General features: G+C 38.9%; 3 protein-coding genes across 8 annotated transcripts in view; 2 read left to right on the top strand and 1 right to left on the bottom strand.

The window, feature by feature from the left end:
* Window positions 1-22,009, top strand: part of LOC306814886 (uncharacterized protein) — a 262,807-nt gene that overhangs the window by 44,154 nt on the left and 196,644 nt on the right. The window lies entirely within an intron of this gene.
* The window catches only part of LOC306814878 (coiled-coil domain-containing protein 171-like), a 167,125-nt gene that overhangs the window by 111,682 nt on the left and 33,434 nt on the right, over window positions 1-22,009 (top strand). The window lies entirely within an intron of this gene.
* On the bottom strand, window positions 9,988-13,064 carry LOC306814880 (uncharacterized protein). 4 transcript variants are annotated; one of them, XR_013777273.1, is made up of 3 exons: window positions 12,231-13,064; window positions 10,980-11,059; window positions 9,988-10,126 (listed from the first exon to the last, which is right to left on the bottom strand). XR_013777273.1 is itself a non-coding variant. In XM_079331374.1 (2 exons), the coding sequence occupies exons 1-2, from the start codon at window positions 12,674-12,676 to the stop codon at window positions 10,897-10,899; spliced, it is 459 nt and encodes a 152-aa protein (XP_079187500.1). In that variant the 5' UTR covers window positions 12,677-13,064; the 3' UTR covers window positions 10,787-10,896. The 4 variants fall into 4 exon arrangements, 2 of the variants coding, with proteins under 2 accessions (XP_079187500.1, XP_079187501.1); XR_013777274.1 differs by lacking the exon at window positions 9,988-10,126 and adding an exon at window positions 10,773-10,886; XM_079331374.1 differs by lacking the exons at window positions 9,988-10,126; window positions 10,980-11,059 and adding an exon at window positions 10,787-10,909.

Here is a 22,009-nt window from a genome sequence, read left to right as displayed (position 1 = left end):
CATTGGAACATTCTCTTCCTTTTCACTGTGTGAATAAGCTCTACATTCACTTCTGAATTGTCAGTTGTTTCTAAGTATGAGAAGTTGTCTTTTATGATTTTTTTTACATGGTTTGGGATTGGGTAATTCTCCTTCATTCACAAACTCCAGACCAAACTGCCTTTGGAATACAGCCCACTGGGCAGCTTTTGCCTGGCCATGGTACTTGTAGATAAGAAAGCAAAGGCAATGGGGTTTGCAGCCAAAACCCAACAAAGTGTGGGAAAGCCAAAACATCCTGTGGAGATAAAGGACTCCAGCTGTTACTAGAAATCAATAGAGCTCCTGCCAAATGATTATGTATTAGTAAGTGCAGTCTGTTTGCCTGGATGAGAGTCTTGCTTAACTGAAAAAGCAGAAAGATCAGCAAGGCTGCTGCCATAGACACGTATGAAACAACTTTGAGAGACAGAGACTAAAAGGGCTTTAGGAATTATTTTTTTTAAGAATGAGGAAAACTACCCAAAAGCTGTTGTTCTATAACATTTTGAAATATACTACATAAAAATCAACTGCAATAAATAATAGTTTAAAATTGTTTTGGTATATGAATAATTAGAAACAGAGAAATGTGAAAATATGAATGCACATTTTCATAAGAATATGAAATTACAGATAAAAAGATACACTGAACTACAATGCAAAGGTAGGTGAAGCTGTACTTTAATTAGCTCTTTTTACATTTCTAGAGCTTTTTCTTTCTGAAGAGAAGCTGGGATATTCTTTAAGAAAACTTTCACAGCCAAGAGTGTGATAACTACATTTCCTGAGTACTTCTGGTGTTGGATTAGATATGCTGGCTGACAGATCTGAATGGAGGCAAAGAAAGGGATCTGCGTGGTCTGTTCCTGAAGGATGTGTTGACTGGAGCAGGAGAATGAACTGGAGTACCAACTGGAGCTCTAAGCCTTTCCCAGGCGGAACTGGACATGGTAAAAGGACTTAATGACCTAAGACGGGAGGAATCATCCAGCCATGAGATGGTTTCGATTCCGGTTGGGCTAACCTGGACACACATGCTCGTTGTTGGTCGTCGTACACAGTAAGTTCTGCCATTCCTGTCTCTGGGGGCGGAGATTCTAATCACGTTAGGTTGGTGATACACCCAAAGAGAGTCCTGTAAGTCAGAGTCGCTTCTTGTGTAGTACATCCGATCAGCGGTTCGGTTGGCTAGAGGTCGCAGTGGCCCGAAATGTCGGCTGTAACTTCGGTCAAAGCCACTTTTTGACCCGCTGGTAAAATCTTCATCGCTGGGCTCTCTCCCACCTGGGGTAAAAACTTCATCACTAGTCTCTCTCGGAGGGGTAAAAACTTCATCACTAAGCTCTCTTGGAGGGGTGAAAACTTCATCACTAATTGGTCTCGCAGGGGTAAAAACTTCATCACTAAGCTCTCTCCAGCTTGCTGGAACTGAAAAACAAGAAAGTACAAGAGAGTATCTACATTTGCTGTTAAATACCTCTCACAGTGGTATGTATGTGAAGTACTTGCAAGTGTTTGCTTCTTGTCCTAGGTGCTTATTTGAAGCAAACAGCAACTGATTATAGACATTAATCTTTCTTTGATGAAGGACAATAACACAAACATTCTGCCCTAGGAAGTGTTGGAAAACAACAGCACTTTATTTGAAGCAACACAAATATTTACGCACATCTTTTACTTCTCATCATTATAGCTTCTAGGGTGTATTTTTTTAATCCAGTGAACAAACTAATTTAACAGTCGTCCTGACAAAAATCTTCATGCCTGTGTTAGCTTTCACCACCTCCCTTCTTCTCTGAAAAATGTCTCAGAACATTTCTGTTAGCAGAAATTTTATTAGTGCATTACCTTTGCAAATAGTTATTGTTGTTGCTTGCCTAGAGCAACTGTGCAGAGGGAGATGCTGGCTCTGAACCCACATCTAAGTGACTAAAACTGCCTGAAAAGCAGACTTACCATCAGGACGAAGAGGAGTGCTGACTCCTCGGGGTATGAAGTAACTTGGAAGAGATTCTGCCGGATAAAGTAAATGAAATTCAGAGAATGTAAATGTTAGAACAAAGGAAATGCAAAGAACTGAAATAGTTATGGTTGGAAGGGAAGGCTATGTCGGTTCCAGACACAGTGTAGATTCTGTAGGATGCCATACCAGAGGCTGTGTCGGTTCCAGACACAGTGTAGGTTCTGTAGGGTGCCATACCAGAGGCTGTGTCAGTTCCAGACACAGTGTAGGTTCTGTAGGGTGCCATACCAGAGGCTGTGTCGGTTCCAGACACAATGTAGGTTCTGTGTCTAGGCTGTCCCCAGTGTACTGGAATAAAAGAACAAATGAAAACCTAATCAAGACAGAATCTACATTTACTGTTAAATACCTCTCACAAAGGCACATATGTGAAAAACTTATAACTGTTTGCTTCTCGTCTTAAGTGCTTGTTTGAAACACATGGTGCCTGTTTATAGGTATTAATCTTTCTCAGATAAAGGACATTAGCACAAGTATCCTGCCTTAGAAGTGTTGGAAAACAAAAGCACTTTATTTGAAGTACTACAAATATTTACGCACATCTTTTACTTCTCATCATTGTAACTGCTAACAAAGTAATTTAACTGTCACCCTGACAAAACTTTTCGTCCCTGTGTTAGCTTTCACCACCTCCTTTCTCCCCCTAAACAAGTAAGTCTCAGAACGTTTCTGATAGTACTTACTTTATTATTCCATGATCTTTGCACTTAACTCCTGTTGTTATTTGCCTACGGAAGCTGTGCAGCGTGAAGGGAGATGCTGCCTAGGAACCCATATCCAAGTGACTCTAACTGCTTGAAAAGGACACTTACCATGAGGAGCAGGACTACAAGGTGTACTCATTCCTTGAGGTACAAATGGATTCCAAAAGGATTCTGTTCAGAGAAAGTAAATTTGAAAAACAACAAAATGCACAGAATTGATATTATTATGGTTGGAAGGAACAGCTGTGTTGGTTCCAGCTGCAGTATAGGTTCTGTAGGGTGACACACCAGAGGCTGTGTTGGTTCCAGGTGTAGGGCAGGTTCCACAGAGTGTCTCACCTGAGGCTGTGTTGGTGCCAGGAGTAGAACAGGTTACATAGAATGTCTCACCAGAGGATACGTCAGATCTTGGGTAAGGGCAGTTTCTGTGTCTAGGCTGTCCCCCGTGTCCTGGAATAAAAAAAAGAATAAAATCCAAATCAAGACAGAATCTACATTTGCTGTTAAATACCTCTCACAAAGGCACATATGTGAAGAACTTCTAACTGTTTCCTTCTCATCTTCAGTGCTTATTTGAAACACATAGTGCCTAATTATAGATATAAATCTTTCTTGGACAAAGGACATTAGCACAAGTATCCTGCCTTAGAAGTGTTGGAAAACAACAGAAGTTTATTTTGAGACATGAATATTTGCACACATCTTTTACTCCTCATCACTGCTAGGGTGTGTTTTGGTAATGCAGTAAACAAACTAATCTTACAGTCACCCTGGCAAAAATTTCAATTCCTGTGTTAGCTTCCACCACCCCCTTTCTTTTCTGAAACAATCTTAGAACGTTTCTGACAGTTCTTATTTTATTGCTGCATTATCTTTGCACTCAACTACTATTGTAATTTGCCTGCAGAAGCTGTGCAGCATGAAGGGAGATAGTGCCTAGGAACCCAAATCCAAGTGGCTCTAACTGCTTGAAAACTAGACTTACCATCACATGGAGAAGCAGGAGAAGGTAGAGGAAGTGAACGAGCTGCTTCAGGTTCAAAGTGAACCCGCAAAGATTTTTTACATAGAAAATAAATTTCAAAAGACAGGGAAATGCACAGAATTGAAGTGTTTATGACTAATAGGAAAGGCTATTGCAACAATGTTCAGGATTTATGACAGAAAGAAAAGTCAAAGTCTTCATGAAAAAAAAATAAATAAGAAATCGGAGTACTTGTCAACAGCCAACAGAACATGAGCCAGCAGTGTGCCCAGGTGGCCAAGAAGGTCAGTGGCCCTGGCCTGTGTCAGGAACAGTGTGACCAGCAGGAGCAGGGAGGTCATTCTTTCCCTGTGCTTGACACTAGTGAGGCCCCATCCTGAGTGCTGTGTCCAGCTGTGGCCCCTCAGTTCAGGGAAGATGTTGAGAAGATTGAGTGTCCCCAGAGGAGAGCAACAAGGCTGGTGAGGGGCTTGGAACACAAGTCCTGTGGGGAATGGCTGAGGGAGCTGGGGTTGTTTAGCTTGGAGAAAAGGAGATTCAGGGGTGACCTTATCAGTTATCACTTATCACAGCCTTAAGTTGCACCAAGTAAAATATAGAACGGATATTAGGAAAAAGTTTTTTATAGGCAGAGTGCTAAAGTACTGGAATGGTCTGTCCAGGGAGTTGGTGGAGTCACCATCCCTGGATATGTTTAAAAAAAGACTGGATATGGCACTCGGTGTCATGGTTTAGTTGAGCATGGGCTGGTCTTGATGATCTTGAAGGTCTCTTCCAACCTTGTGATTCTGTGATATGCTGGCTAGGAACCCACATTCAAGTGACTAGAATTGCTTGAAAAGCAAATTTACTATCAGGAGCAGGTCCACGAGGTGTAATGTTTTCTTTGGTTAGAAATGAAAACCAATTGGATTTGTCGGAGAAAGTAAATTTACTTCAGCGGAAGAAAATGTTTCAAACTATTGAATTGCACAGAACTGTCATAGTTATGGTTGGAAGGGAAGGCTGTGTTGGTTCCAGACACAGTATAGGTTTCTAGGGTGACACACCAGAGGTTAAATCCATTCCAGACCCAGTGTTGGTTCCATGGTGCAGTTCCTCAATGCTTAGGTCACCTTCTGCTACCATTTTTGGGAAATATGGACTATAGCTCTGGCCAAACTAACCTTCTGATCCATATGTAAAAGTTTGCTGTCTAGGCTCACTCCTGCGTGCTGGAATAAAACAGAAGAATAAAAAAATAAATCAAGAGAGAATCTACCTCTGCTGTTAAATCCCTCTCACAAAGGTATGTATGTGAAATACTCATGACTGTATGGTTCTTGTCTTAAGTGCTTATTTGAAACACAGGGCACCTGATTTCAGATATTAATCTTTGGTAGGCAAAGGGCATTACAACAAGTATCCTGCCCTTGGAGATGGTGGAAAACAACAGCACTTTATTTGAAGTGCTACAAATATTTACAGAGATCTTTTACCCCTTATCATTAGAGTTGCTAGGGTGTGTTTTTAAACAAATTTATTCTCCCTTTCACTCTAATTAGGGCACACATGCCATGTTAGCCACTGAAGGGAGTCCTTTACGTTTCACCATCAATTGAAATCAACACTTCATACTCTTCAAATATTAGTCAGGCATAATGTTACAGGCAACATTTTAATTAAATCACTGTAATATTCAAATATGTTACAACAGTCTGACAAGTTAAAAGTTCCCATAGCTAGAATACTGAGTAACAAACAATTCTTGCATAGAAAAGGCACTTTCTTTGCCAAATAGCAAGTGTGGGGTTGAACGACTGTGTTTCTGAGCATCTTGTTCTAAGTTACTTAATGGGATTTATAATATAAGTTTCGTATTGGTATTATTTTAAACTGTGTGATTTATACTGTTTGGTTACAGGTATGACTTGTGTAAGGAAAGCCACAAGATAAGGAGAGCATTTCTATCAGGAGACCTGCACTCCTTAGCTGTGCAATAATGTTGGCAAGTGACAGCCAGTTGATTAAAATCAGGTAAGAAGATTTTTGTAACTTCTGTGTTCTCCAAATGAGTGAAAGTGCAGATTTCTTATTATCTTAAAAAAAAAAAAAAAAAAAAAAAATCGGGCAGTATAAGGTGCACTTGCAAGTTTCAGAGTCTCCTTCCATCCTTGTAAGGTTACAATCTCCAGGAGTGCTCCAGTCTTTTCAGTGAACAGCAAAGTTTTACAACCACGCCTCCTCTACTAAATGTAAAGAGTATTATACTTACATAGATAATAATAAATGCATCACCACAGCTTTAAAGTGCGAGAAATCTCTCACAGCTTGAAAAGGACTAAGAAAATTTGAATTTCTGAATGCAGAACTAGTATGGGGGAAAAAAAGTCTAGGTAAACCCCTTCCTTTCCACATACTGAATACACAATACACATCTAATATATATACATATACATATACACATATAATACACTAAATGCATAATACAAATTATTTGTATAAAAAGAAAATCAAAGATGACATGAAGAGGCCAGATAAAAACAGTTAAAACTAGAAATACGTTAAAAGATAAGAGAAAAAAGTAGTACAATAAGAACTCCTGAGGGGAAAGAAAGTTTTTGGAAAAGGTAAACAAATAAGCAGAACTAGATTTGATTTGTTTTCCCCCCTGAAATGAAAAAGGAAGAACTGCTGGACATAGTGATAAGCAGGATATAGAGAAGGACCCCTTAATTCCAATACTGTACACACTGAAGGAAGGAGTAACAGCAGGTACGGAGCAAGGGCAAAATGAGGCATTGATAGGTCTTGCAGATTATATTTAATTCATGTGAGGCAGCAAGGGCTCTGTAAACTCTTAGGAGCTTACAAAAGCAGATGAGTAAGACATGGGAAAGGTAAAGGCTTCAAAAAAAGGGTAGAAGCCATAAAACTTTGTGCAATCTCTGCTTGTTTGAATGACATGGGACTGATGTAGCCTCTGGTCCATGTGTTTCCGTCTTTTTTAAACTTACCTTCCAGTTCCCGAAGTTTGGCTTTTGCATCACGTATCTCGTTCTCTGCAGAATACATCCGCACCTGAGCATCTTTTCTAGCAAAGGACATTTTACTCTCCAGAACTCCACGAAGAGCCTCTCCTCTATCTAGTCCTAACATTAAATTCATTAAATCTTCTTCATAGTGAGACATCTAGAAAAAAAATATTTCAGAAATTGCATTCACAGCTGTCGTAGTGTCATGTCTGAATTTGAAATACAATCTTGAAACTTAGAATTTTGGATGCTTTTTTGAAAATGCAAACTGATCCTCTTCTTATATCATTTTCATGTACCTTAAACATACCCTTCTCTCAAAGATACTTCTGCCTTAAGACAACAAAAGTTACAGTTGAATTCTACAGTCAATTTTCTGATAACTTATTTAACAACTAGAAAAACAGTCATGTTGGGATTCTAGATTATCAGACACCTAGTAACTAATTATGGAAACACAAACTTCCATCCAATGATGTTCAGCAGTCAAGCAGAATGCTATTAAACACTACAAACAAAACAGAGAATACACTTCAAAAAAGGTTCTGATAGTCTTGTCACTGCTGCCAGAAATTACCACATTCAAGCCATTTGAATGCAAGAAGGTGGATAGTCAAATATACATTTCTTCAGAACATCTACAAAGCAGCAGTATTCTTATTAATAGGAGCACCATTAATGGGAAATTATTTAACCCCATTAAAAAGATTCTGCCTGATGCACTTGTGGCAAACTAGTACCTAAATGAAGTAGCACTAAGAAAATATTTTGTTGAAATTTTCTTTAGTTTTAATTGTGATCACTGCTGCAACTAAGAATTCTGCTCTTAGCAGTTTGTTAGGGGCAGCTGCTGTGGGTGCTCATTCATCTGTTTTAGATTAAATACAGCCAATAAACCAAGTTTGTTATTCCATATCTATTTTTTAGAGATTCCTGCTTCTGACACAATGATTTGTTCTTATTGTGCTCCTGTTGCTCCATCAATGGTGGGATAATTCTCTAAAATGGATCCCTGGAATTACCAGGATTAAAACACTCAATCCAACAAACTATGTCTTACATTGAGAATTCCAAGGCTGGGTGCAAAATATTCCTCTGCATGACTCTGCTGTTGTGTAGTGCTCAAGTTTCTTACACAAACCTTCAACTATCAGCAATGACACTAAAAGTTATATCAGTTCCTACAGACAGGCATGAGAGATCTGTACAGTGCTGCTGCTTTGTTATTTTGCAACTAGTGACGGTGATTTTGATTCTCTCGATGAGAGGAACAAATTGCATTTAAGGAAATAAATTACATTTATTTCAAGGGTAAAAGAAAGCAAGTAAGCAAGACAGCAAACAAAAAAGTCCTTACATCTTCACTGTGTTGACTGGTGATTTCCAAGTATTTTGTCTCAAGTGCCTGCACATTCCTTCTCAAATCTTCAATGAGATCCCTTTCGGATTGATTTCTGCCCTGAGGAGATCCTTGCATATCAGTGCCCGATCTGAAAAATGTGTTTTCCTTTAAAATGAGTATTCTTTTAAAAATTCAAAGGCACTTTACTTCAATTACCCAAGCATGGGCCCCGAGATTTATACATTCACATAATTAATATTACTTTTGTGCCATTTGCATCTGCTATTGCTCTTTGAAGAAAGGACTATACAAAATTGCTTCTTTTGCAAGGTATGAAAGATATGACAGCAGGAACTTGAAAGAGAAAGACACTTTGGATTAAAAAAACTGATTTCAGCATAATGTGCTCATTATCCTTTTCTGTATTTGTTTTCAATAATGAACTTCCATAATTTTTGATCATTAACTTCCAGGAGGCTTAAAAACAGCATTCTGATAATGCAAGTTAAAAGAACTGGCAAGCTCTTTGTCTCCATGGTAAGTCTCATTTTTTTAACATGAGTTACCATCTCAAAACCATCTCAGTTACGAAACAAATTCATAGATGTAGAAAAAACCTCCCTTTTGCATACTTTGTCTTCAGAGATACACACATTCAAACTACAGACATGCAACTGATTACAAACACAAGACAAATTAAAGGTTTGCTTCCTCCAATTACTCTGTTCTATCTTAATTTCCACAACTATTTCAGCTATAACAAAATCTACTTGGAAATGAGCAGCATCAGCCTTCAAGAACCCCAAACAGTAATAAAAAGTCAAAACCAAGTTTCTGTATATTAAGTGAGAAATCCAAATATCAAATATACAAATTTGTATATATATATATACATACATAAATATGTACAGATACACATAAACATATACACATAGATGAATGTATGCATATTAAAAACACATTTATTAACTAGTGAAATATCTTTAAGTGAAATTATTATAACTTCAAACTGGACAACTTTGAAGTTATTTCAGTACTTGAAAATCAGTGTTCATATTAGTTGATATATGTTGGTTTTCATAATATTTTAAGTATGTAAGAAAGACTGCAGTAACCGTTTCCTCCACACAAAACTGCAAGAGTTTGTGGGTAATAAATGTGAAATACACTGATAAAAGAAATATGAATTAAGCACTAAATTGGTATCATATAATACAGAAATGTAAATACTAAAGAACTGTACCATTGTCAACATCAAGTATTTTTTACAGAAATGATATTGTACTGCCATTTAATAAATAGATCCTTCAAAATAAAAAAATTACCACTTTTCTTCTACATTTATGTATAGGCACTATAAACATTTTTCATTACCAAAATGACAGGTTTGCTCATGTTTTTTTTTTCTTTGACTGGCTAAAAAACCACAAATGCCATCAAGGATGGGTTTGGTAACTTACAAGTCTTGACTTTAAAGACATTACTACTATTAAAAGATAAAATTTCAGGTTTTTAGCTGCAAAATTATATGGCACCACAGGAATTAGCAAATTAAGGATGCTATGGAAATGAAAAATTAAAATTAGAGCACTAAAACAGAGATTATTATATAATGTACTGGAAAAAAAAACATTAGACATCTTTTTGAAGTAGCATTTTATGAACAACTTCTGAACTCATAATGTAGTAGGTGGAAACTTAAAAAAATATATCAGAAAACCCTATTTTTTTTTCATATAGAATTTTAAAAGAACCAAGCTAACAAAAACAAATAAATGAAGGAAAAAATAAACCAACTAACTAGTGACAGAATGGCTGAACTATTATTATGTTAACGACTTCATTTTGCTTATCTACCTAAACATTTTCAAATACTATAGAAACTAGCCTTAAGAATTTTTTTTTCTGTGATACTTTCTTTAATTATCACAGCATGGCCAATAAAAGCAGTACTTTATGAAGGCTTCCTACTTCCACCTGGAGATTTTTACTTTCATCTTCATGTAACAACTAGAAGTGCTACAACCATAAAGCTCTCTGAAGATTCAAAGAAAAAAACCCACAAAAGTGTGGAAAGTTTCAAAGCTTGCACAATTTAATGTCTCTCAAATTTCAGAGAATGTTTTCAAATTCTATTTTCATGTACTACTAGTTCATCAACCCTTGGTTTTGAGCTAAAACATGTTTTTTACCCACACTGTTTTTATCTAAGACATCGTTTTTAGCAGGAGTTTAAGAATCTTCAAGGAAGCATATGAACAGGTGAAGGAGATCTTGATTTCTACACTGCAGAAGAGATTTTGTAGTTCAAAACCCAAATTCTCAGTGTTCACAAGTCTGATGGTTACACTCAACATTGACAAAAATCCACCTTTACACTGCCTTTGTTTCCACAGCTGGCAGAAAATGCAGAGTAATTTTGCAAGAGAGAGAAATGTTCTTTCACTTACTACCTAGCAGTGTCATTTTGCTAAATTTCTGCAGCTGGAGCAGCAGACTGCAATCTGATTTTCTGGCCAAAGTCCATATTTGTGGAATTTGGCTGTTCCTATGGAACTGGCAGTTTTGTACAGACTAAAGAGAGACAAATAGTTTGTGACAAAGATCAAACTCCTATGAAGTTATAAAACACAGGGGTCATGGTAAGACTCAAAGCCAAGCTCTACCACTTTGATTGAAGTGGAAACCCTCCTGTGCCTCCTGGGCAGGATTCCTATGTGCTGGCAGAAACTCTCTCTGCCTCCTGATGGCTCTATGACAGCTTGCATGTATACAGCATATCTGGTTCCTCCTCCTCCTGAATTGCATCATTTCAGGCATCTAGAAAATAAAGAAGCCACAAAAGCAGGAAACAATCTGCTAGACATAAAAATCCAGAACTGCACCTCACCGATTAGCTTCCCCACAAGTGATGTTGATTGAAGTCTGTGAAGTCATGGTGGTGAATATACAGCTTATGAAGTCTATAAACTGTGGGGAATTAAGAACATAGTTAACCATATATACTTTGACTTGATGAGCATCAAAGATTAGTCTCTTCCATATCATAAAATCATTACGGCCTCTAGCACAGATAGGCTTTGCTTTATTTGTCAACCCTCTAAAATATTAAACTTTTAACCACTCTTGAACAATTACACAGTGTCACTGCCACATCACTTGAGCAATTACCACAACTGCAATTTGATGGGAGCTTTATAAAACAGAATTGTACTGCCAGTCCTCCAAGCCTGAATATTGTAGAGAAATAAATACATATATGTAGAGGAGACTATTCACTGTCAGAGTTTTCAGAACACCAATAATTTTGTTATTTTATGTTATGTTTGTGTAGATTGAGCTACATTCTCCTAAGAGATTGCAAACTCTGCTTCTCTTCAAACCACTTCTAAGGGAGATAAATGATAGTACTATGATTTTTTAAGTAGCTCAAATACACCATGTTACCTGTCTAATAGAACACTTGCGGTGTTAAAGGCTGCTAAGGCTGTCAGCAATTGCACAGCAGTTTTGCATTAAGATGTAGCCCTGAGAACTAAGAAATTAGACTTTTTGTAACACTAGTCTCCTTATTTTTGCAAGTTACACCAAACTCGCATTAGCTTACTACCACACATAGGCAGAAATTTAAAAAGCATGCTATTTCATCCAGAAAAATAATTCCAGTGCCATGGAACGGCTTATGGCAGTTCCATAATTATACAAAACAGCAAAGAAAGTTTTTGCTGGGGGAATTGTGTCTGATGTGTCATAAAAAACTTGTGTCAGTTTCTTCATGCAAGCTTCTGAATATATGCTGAATACTTCAGAACAGACCACTGATTTAGAATAGATATGAGGAAGAAACTCTCCTCATTGAGGGTGGTGAGGCCCTGGCATAGGTTGTTCAGAGCGGCTGCGGCTGTCCCATCCCTGCAAGTGTCCAAGATCAGGCTGGACACGGCTGGGAGCAGCAACCTGGGCGAGCAGAGCCCATGGCAGGGACTCGAACGAGACATTTGAAGGTGCCACGACATGTGAAGGTGACAAGACACCACCCAAGAATAAAGGCAAACGCGATCTTAAAAAGCCGAAGCGCACTAAGTGAAAGCAGGCAAAGCCTGGAGCATCAACAAACGGGCAGCGGAAGCGCAGAACTCACCGGACAGTCTGCCGGCGGTGCCTGGAGCGGTGGCGATGCTGCTCCTCCTCCAGCATGACGAGCTGCGACGCTCGCAGGGCAGCGGCTCCCGGCACCGCAGCGACTGCAGGGCTGGGACCAGCTGCGACAAACGCGGAGCCACAGCCGGGAACTCCACGGTTGCCACGGACGCGCACGGTGATGCCACAATGCCCCGAACCGGGCGGGCTCTGCCGGGGCTCCCGCTGCTCTCCCCGCCCTCCCGGACGTGTTTTAAGGCTTAAGGGCTCCCCACGGGAAAATAAAAGTGCAGGACACTGAAAGCACCGACTGACACCAAAGCCACACCGAGATGTGCGAATCCTCAGGACAGCGCACTCTTGGGCCAGAGAGAGGAACGAACAGCCAGAAAGTTTCGAATGTCTGCGCACAGAATTCAAAGCGCTCTCTGGACCAAAGGAGCTCATTTCCCTCCATGAGGAGAGAGTCAGGGTTACGAAAGGTTCTCGTAAAACCTCTTGAACGCAGATATTTTGAGCCCCGATGTGAGCGTGTATGTCAAACAACAAGTGAATAAACGCCACCCTACAGGATCCTGGAAAAGCACTTGATTCTTCCCTGAGCACTGCTGTACTTTCTGTAGCTCTGTTTTTCAAGTTCCTGTTAAATTCTCTGTCTGCACACCTAGCATGCAGATGATTTAACTCTTTGCTGGCACCAGCCACTGTATCCTGAGCTTCTTTCAGGTCTTGTCTTACAGCCCACCTCCATCAGGATACTTGGGATATATCCTTAAGACTGAAGGTTTTAATTGCAAGAGATAAAAACTCCATCACATTTCACACTGTCTGGGATAAGTCTCAAAATTTCATTTCTCATATGTGACTTGATGGCTGGAAGTGGCTGCGGTTTTGCTAATTCTGTGTCATGTACTTATTTAAAATATATTGTGCCAAATGAAAGAAGGGGGGATGGAGGGTATGTTGTGTGTTGTTTCACTTTTTCATTATTATTTCAGAGTGATTTTAATGCACAAAGTCGTGATTTTAAAGCAAAATAAAATAAAATAATAAAGTAGAGAGCAAGACAACAACTAACTCCATGGACAAATCACAGAAAAGTGAGGCTGAAGTTTGGATATCTGAAATAAAGATTGAGTTAGAAAATGCAGACCTTCCCACAACTGTCTTCTCTGTCCTTCTGTGAGGAGAAGTTCTCAGGGCTAGTCCATGGCCAGATGTTCTCTATGTGTCTTCTTTTAGAGTTTCATGTAAGACTTGGCTTGGATCTGCTGCTTCACTGGGCACACACCCTACTCCCTGTTTTCCTGCATGAAGACAAGCAGCCCTAATGCACCCAGCTGTCCCAGCCCAACAAAATATCACTGGGATGCTGGCACTCGCCTGAAGCTCTGCACTGCTACCCTGAGGCAGGGCACGCTCTACCCCTTCTCACAGTTCATTTGTAAAGACCACTCTAGTACTGACTGAGGCTTATTGTTTATTAAAAGCAGACAACAGTGCCAGTGGCAGTCAAGAGCTTCAGTCTGGGGCTTTGACCTTTCATACTTCTGTCCCTCTGTCACCTGCTTTGGGTAGCAGCGTGAACATTAAATTTACTTGCAGCTCTGCTCCATTTCTGAGACACAGCACAAGAAGAAATACAGTTCATGCAACAAAGTGGGCACGTGTGCTAGATGCATTTTTCAATATATTTTTCCTTTTGAAGACTTTGATTAGTTTATTTTAAATTACATTATACAAATATAATATAAGAGTAAATAGTGTGTTTGAGGTTTCATCCCCATTTTGTTTCCACTATATTGTAGCTTCCCCCCAAAACACTTTTACCTACAAAAACTGTAAACAAAGCAGACACAATATTGGACAGAATCCAGTAACAATGTAGACAATTGCCTGACTACTAGGATCAGATATTTAATATGGTGACTATTTCATATCCACATTGTTGTATGAACTGTACACAGCAGCTGAGGCAGAGGTGCTAAATGCTTCACAAGAAGCTCAGGGAAATTCCCAAGGAAAGTCCTCAAAGTGTTACATTTGGTTTTTTTTAATACAGAGACTCTATGAAAAGTAAATATGACTTTGCATCTAATTACAAAGAATCAGCCATAACAATCACAAATAAAAGTACAGTGGTTTAGTAGCACTCCTCATGATTAAGCCTAAACCACAGTTTTACAGTAAGCACAGGAAATACTGATGTCCCCAAGTGAACTGGGAAAATTAAGACTTTCTCATGGACCAGCTGATGATTTCCAGGCATAACAGTTGTAATGAGACCAGAACATTTGTTTTCCCTATCATAACCTTTACACAAGAAAAGAAATTCAGCAGATGCTTGAGGGTCAACCTCTCAAACACATTGTGGCATTTTGCAATTCACATGAAATTGGATGAACAAACAGACCAACTAGATTGATGACAAATTTCATTTTGCATGTTACAAATATTTGGACCTCATCAAAATAATATAACGCTGAATATTAATGCAGATCCTGTGAGTGCTGAATAAGAGAGAATCAAATTTGCCCAAATTCCAATATGGTTAGTTATATTTTGCATATGTAAAACTTCTTTTCACCTAAATTACAAAGAGCTATTTTTACTCACTTCTTGTACCCAGATGGTTGTGTAAGATTGCTAGAATTACTGTAGCAGTCTTTTGCATCCTAACCCCCATGCAAAGATGCATTTCAGCCCATTGTTAACTAATCTTTTACTTAGCCATGAACTCACCTGTCCACGCAGTAAACTGATTTTTTCCCAGTTTTTAAATTCAGCTATAAGCCTTCAGTAATTTGAAGCATGCCAAGTAAAGTAAAGCAAAAGTATTACATTGGAATTTACGTCACTTATTCTTCCAAAAGGAAAGAATTACCTTTCCCAGTGGCTACACACATTGGGATCTTCCAGATTCAAAGACACAGCTCTGACACTCCAGTGGTATAGGAGTATGACACGGAAGCCAAGAAAGGAGTTGAAATGAAGCACCATCTTTTCACAGAGATGACTGTGAATGAAAAAAAACCAAACCAAACCAAAACAGTAACTTTAATGATACCATACAGAATATAAAGTAGCTAATAATGTTGAGCCATCTGTAGTCAACCTAAGGCAAGGTGCACTTCAAGGAACACACTCTGCTTGCCCAGCAGCAGCAATATTATGCCCATTTTGGAAGAAGAACCCAAATGGAGGAGTTTCACACGAGGTCAGCTGGTGGACAAACTGCATCTCAGAGGTCCTGCTGTCCCCTCCAGCTGCAGCCCCAGGCTGGGTGTGCTCAGCCAGGCTCTGCCCACTCTGACAGCCAGAGCTGAGGTTTGGAATAAAGGCTGGCACTTGCTCAAGAGCACAAGAGCAGAGAGGCTCAGCTGTGACACAGCACCAGGAACCCTGCACGTTCCTCATGTTCAGGAAGGGTTTGTGCCTCCCCATGCTCCCCACGGCCAACACAGCCTCTCATATCACCCTGCACAGCCACTGCTCTTTAAACTTGAATCCCCAACATTTAATTCCCCCTCCTCAACTGGCTGTACAGTTGCCAAACAGAATAAACATTCATTAGAAAAAGCTGTTATAGTAACATGAAGATCTAAGAAAATTATCCTAACACTTTTACTAAGCACATCATTTTCATCTGCATGCTGAAACACTCCTATTGCAATTGATCATTAACCCACAAATGCTATTCACGTGTAATTTATATGTAATGACCCAAGCTATATTTCTATTTCAGTAAACATTTGACATTATTTCCTCACTTACACACAATTCTAACATCATGTGGCTACAGAAATAACAAAAAAATGAGTTCCTTGAATCTAATCTGTAGCAGAATGAGAAAATAATTTCAAATGCATATGTTGGATTTAATAGAAATATTTTTAACACCGTAAGTTAATTCAGAAATCGCAATTTCTTACTTTAAATATTATGGAACAGAATAAAATGAATTACATCAATCACTTTATTTTATGAGAAAAAATACCACAGGGCCATGGAAAAAAAAGTGACAAAACAGTCTTACTTAACTCTTACTAGAGAAGTCAACATAAAAAAGCTCACAATAAACTATTACATTTAAGGTATCTGAGGATACAGAGATAACCCCATTGTGCTAAATTTTTCTTGAAAAATCAGGCTGCTGAAAGATATTTCATGGTCTGTATTTCCCTGCATGCAGCAAAAAGTCAATGTGCACTTATTCAAAGAGCAGCTGTATTTTCAGTGAACAACTGCAGTAAAGTGGGGATTTCATTGCAAATACTCTGATTAAGGAGACTGTAAATGGCATTTCTTTTTTTTTTTCTTCTCAACTTCAGCAACTTTCCTTTTGTTACATATGTGATTCATGTTAATTATATTGTAGCAATATTAGCAAAATTGTTACATCATAATTAAGAGCAAAATTGTAAGAATTATTACAAAGCAAAAAGGATAAAGGAAATGGTTAAACAAAGCAGATGGAATCATCCTCCTTGGTGGGAGTGAGGATAGTAAGGGTATAGGTCTAAGAACATTATCCAGAAATAAAACTTTCGACCTTGAATTGGGCCAGTTGGGATCATTCCAGGCATTAGACTAAAGCCTGTTGTGGGAACATATATTTAATCCTATAATGTGCTAAGCATAATGCACTTGTGCTACCTGCAAGTTCAAACAGCAAACACTGAGCAACACCCAGAGCCTTCATGGGAAACAAGACCTTTGAAAGGAGGAGAGACCCCGAGCACTGCTGATGCACGTGCAACACAACACAGTGATGCAGATTTTAAGAAGAGAAACTAGGAGGAGCTTTCTGAAAGATTCTGTATTAATATGCATTAGTCAACAGTATAGAAGTAAAATTTTAGCTTGACTTATTTGGTAGGGTGTGAGAGGAAGGGCCCAGCCCGTACCCCCAGTCAGGGTATCCTCTGATAAGTTTTGCTTATGCTTTATTCAAACCTCGAACCTCAATTATACTAAATTACTCACTGCCAAATTTGTACCTATGTGACTAATATACTTTCATTTTATTCTTTTATATACAATTGCTGTTATTAATAAACTGCTGCTGAATTTAACCTTGTTGTTTTGATTAATTGGACAAATCCAACATATCCAAATATCCATTTATAACACTTTTGCAGTATATATTTACTAAAATTTACAATTAAAAAAAAATATTCGCATGAACTCCCTAGAGTAAAACTTGATTCCAGCCAGATCGTTTCCTTAAGTATTAGGAAAAATAAAACTGGAAAACCTTATAGCTAATTAGCATTGCTAGAGTGTTGATACTAGCAATAAAAGATGTAGATGACTCATTTCACTCTTGCTGCCTATGGTTTGCACCAAGAAAAACAGTTCAGAGATTCAGTTTTCATACCATGTATCACTCAAATTATCTCACCCAATAACACATGAGTATTTTCATAGTACATATATGAGACAGAGTAAAAACCAACAAATTTCAGCTAATCCTCGGTGTTTCACCAGGGACTTCCTTCCAGAACAAAACACTAAAATCTTATTGCCTTTTTAGCTTTTTCTACAGCATTTGAGGCAAAATCTCTTGTTGAAAAAGCTGTACCTTTATTCCTACTTCAACCAGCAACTTTAGGCTGGTGCAGCATCTCTTCAGGTCAGACTTCTGTTTCCCTCAGCTTTAACTCAGGACATGATCTTGAAAATTTAACAGAAAAGGAGTGCACCTCCACAAAACAACTGTAGAGTTCTTCCCTAATTCTCTATACACTAATTAAGGAAATTTAAGTTGTTATATATTTATTATATAAAAATCAGATGATCAGTAACAGTCATATCAAAAAATTAAAATTACCACATGTTTATTATAATTACCAATAGGTTTGTTTCAAAATGGTGTAGGAAGTGTACAATACAGGCTCCCATGAAGTACAAGCACTTCCCTAAAATACATTTAAACTTCAGTCATTACAGGAATTGCATTTGTCTCACCAGTAAAATGATGAAAAATCCTGTATGTGAACTACATAAACACAGACAGTTAGCCATTAATACCCAATACCTGAGATTTTTAGACACTTTCTCTGCCACCACCAACTCTGCTGACAGTTTTTATTTGGTTACCAAAAAAAAAAAAAAAAAAGCTTCTTCTTTATGAGGTGAAAATTAAGACATGCTTCTAAATCAATCTCTCCGTCCACCCACAGCAGACCCACAGACAAAACTGAGGGAACACATCTCCCTCAGATTTGTTGTAATAAAAGGTAAATAAATACAGGTAGAACTGGGGAGGGCAGGCAGTATGATGGACACCCTAAAACGAGTGAAGGTTGCTCAAGGCTGCAAACAAGTATTTTTTGTCAGCATTATCAAATACTGCCAGAGAATTAACCAGGATTAGAACTGCATGAGAAACAAAGAACAACACAACACAGTTGCTAACATGACATAATGGACCCAAGACAAAGGGAAATGCTGATGCAGCTTTCCCATTACTGTTGCAAAAGCATTTTTAGCATTGAAGCATGAAAACCACAGGCAGGAACAAGCCATTCACTTAGAAGACAAACTCCAGAGTAGTCAAAGTTTCTCGTACTCTCTTGTGGCATCTCAAAGCCTTTACAGCACTCAGTCCTGCCTGTCTGCAATGACAGGGACAGGAAAATGTTTTCTGAGCTGCAAACCCATGGGCTATTCTTAATTGCACTGACATGGAATTGACTTGCAAGTGCTACTTCAAAAAAAAGAACCTTTCTCTGTCCAACTCAGTTTTCTTCAAATTTTTGAAAATTTTTGTCTTGCACAGCTACTATTGAAGTACAACACTCCTCACTCTGAAGAGGACTTACAGGACCTACTCCTGAAGGAAACAGACACTGTGTGGGAAGAATTCATGATGTAATTCCTGTGATGTGCAGAAAGCTTTGGGAAGCAGTGGCTTCTTCCTGAAAGAAATGGGCTGTGCATGGAACAACAAACTACCAGCTCATGTACCACCTTCTGCCAGGTTCATGTTTCTTTCCTTTGCAGTCCATCAAAGTAACGTAACTTCTTCTGAACCCTAGTTTGATGTTCCACCCTGCTACTGTGCATGCACATGCCAGGTGCCCTAAACACATTTTACCCTCCTCTGGATAATATTTCTTTATTAAGCAGCCTGAGTCAGCCTTCCTCCCTCCCTACACCCTCCACTGCTGCTTTGAGCAGACCCTTCCAGATGGGCACTTCCCCAGAGAAACACCACCACCATGGCTCAGGACCACCCTGGGCAATTCTACCCAGACCACAAATCCCTGCTGGTCTCCTCTTGTCCAGCCTGACAAATTCACCTTCTGCATCATCCTGAGGTCGTGACTTCCCTGAGATGCCCCTTGCCTTTCATGCTCTCTTCCCATGCCCAGCATTTCCAGTACTTTACAAGATGTTGGCCCTCTGTTTTGCAAGGCCTTGGTTCCAGCCATCATTTGCAATACATTGGTATTACAAAGAAATACTTCTTCACTGTCTCCTATATGAATACTCTCATCTAAAAGACAGCTATTATTAGTCCCTTTAAATGTATGAATTACCCTTGACTTTTGATGAAAAATAAATAACAGGACTTTACCTTGACATCTGTCTTCATTATTTCATTGTCTCTCCTTATTTCCTCTTGCCTTTTGTTTTCAGGCTTAGATTATAAAGAGCAAGATCATTTCTTACTATTGTTCCTGTGCTCTTGTACATGTCCTGTGGCTGCAGTGATGGACACTGGAGCCATACAAGCTGTAGCTCTTTGTGCCAGTGATCCTAAGTCTAAAATGACACATGAAGTCTTTAGATTTCTTTGAGAAAATAGTTTTGCACACACTTGCTTCTCAGTGTGTTTAACAATAATGATCTGGTAGGCTGGGAAGGGTGCTCTTTTACAGCTACAGAAAAATGATTTAATTTCTTTCCTGAGCTCACACAGCAATCAATGTTAATGTCAACGTCAAAATTATGTTTTCTTCTGTATCTTTTCATTGTCTTGAATATAAAAAGAGCTGAGAATTAGTAACTCACTGCTGACTATGTGCTCATTTCTCTGACAATCAGACACTGATAAAACTGGAAGAGATGGCTGTCCACATTTTAATATAAACCTAATGTGTACATCCAAAGGCATGAACCACAAATCCTTACACAGGCAAAATATCAATTAAAGACCAGACAGCTTGAATGGCTTAATTAGCATGAATGCTGACACAGTCAAAAAAGATATTCCAGTAAAGCAAATCCTGCCCCAGAATGCTTCTCCTAGTCTTCTGACAGATGGCTTTAAATGATACACACTCTTTTTGTAAGGTAAAAAAAAAAACATCAAGAACACAAACAAAAACCAAACAACCAAAAAACCCCCAACATTTGGAATATCAAGACACAGACTTTTCTCACAGATGAAGAAATACTACAGTTATTTCTATGTTTATGCTCTGCTGATAGGAGCATAAGAAGTCAGTTCTAATTACTGACAAACAAATCTGTTAGTATCAAAAATCAAGATCGATGTCCTGGCACAGAGTCTGTAATGTAACTACTACACACTGAAATCTGATTCCACTGCCATCATTCATCAAGGAAGACACTACTTAACAGAACTAAGGATGCTAGAACTTTGACTGTCATTTCACTACACCACTCCTGCCCATACCTAAAGAAACACTATTTCCCTACACTGTGTTACATTAAAATATCTTTTTTCAAAAATGGGATCGCATCCATCTTACAGTACTACCCACATTAACTTTGGGGTTTTTAAACTAACATATCTTGGGGTGGACTAAAACTGTGGCACATACACAAAGAATTTGGTTTTTACCTTCCTCAAAAGCCACTTGCTCCCCTAATAAGAAGTGAAAATGCCTAGACAAGAAAAATCGAGGTAGAGAAATCATGCAAAACTCCTGCCAAGTAATCTGAACATCAATTCAAGGGATCCTTACCAGCTGCAGTGAAAAGCCCACTCCAAACTCTGCTAGATGTTAAACCCTTGGTTACCAACCCTTGTGCTCACATCAAAACAGCTCATTTAGCACTGGAACCCCTGGACAGGTCCTCCAGGTGCCCACTCCCACCCCACCAGTGATGGCATAAAATGAAGGCATTAGCTATCTGAGTTTTAAGTAGACATCTAAATGATGAAATTTATATACAAATAAGAGGCTAAAGCCTCTTGCCCCTAATGCAAGGCCAGTACAGTTTCTGTCTGTGGGGGTTCAGACCTGGCATGCACAGTCCTTCCCCTGGGGAACTGTGCCACCTCTGGACTGTTTTACCACCTGATACACCAAAAAAGGGGAACTCTATTTCCAGGGAAATGAAGTAGACACAGCCAGTTGACTTCACACAGGTCACTGAGCTGCCTGCAGTTTTGAGGGGTTTTTTGCCAGATATGGACTATAACCAGTGAGCAAGAGCACAAAGTTCACAGCCAGTCCTGTGAACTGCTCTTTTCTGTCAGAGACTTGTAGCACTCCAGACTTAAAATCACACACTAAAGAACCTAGACAAAGCTATGGCTCTTCCATAGCACATTAGCACTCAATACTAATATGATGCCACTGATTCACCCCTTGTGGGAGCACCACACACTTGATTGTATGACAAGGCCACATGGCTGGCTGTGTAAGAAAAATTAAACAAAGTCTTTTACATAAGGTGCCATATATCGATGCTATGCAGGTGCATGAGCTGCACAGGTAAACAGGTAGAGACTTGGTCCTCCAATCGCAATTTGTCCAGCTTATTAGAAATCTGGAGCACACCTGCCCAGCTGGTCTT

This window comes from Erithacus rubecula, assembly GCF_903797595.1.
Source record: "Erithacus rubecula genome assembly, contig: SUPER_Z_unloc_3, whole genome shotgun sequence".
Classification (NCBI taxonomy): domain Eukaryota; kingdom Metazoa; phylum Chordata; class Aves; order Passeriformes; family Muscicapidae; genus Erithacus; species Erithacus rubecula.
The sequence above is the reverse complement of the archived record's forward strand: the minus strand, read 5'-3'. Positions and strand labels throughout refer to the sequence as shown.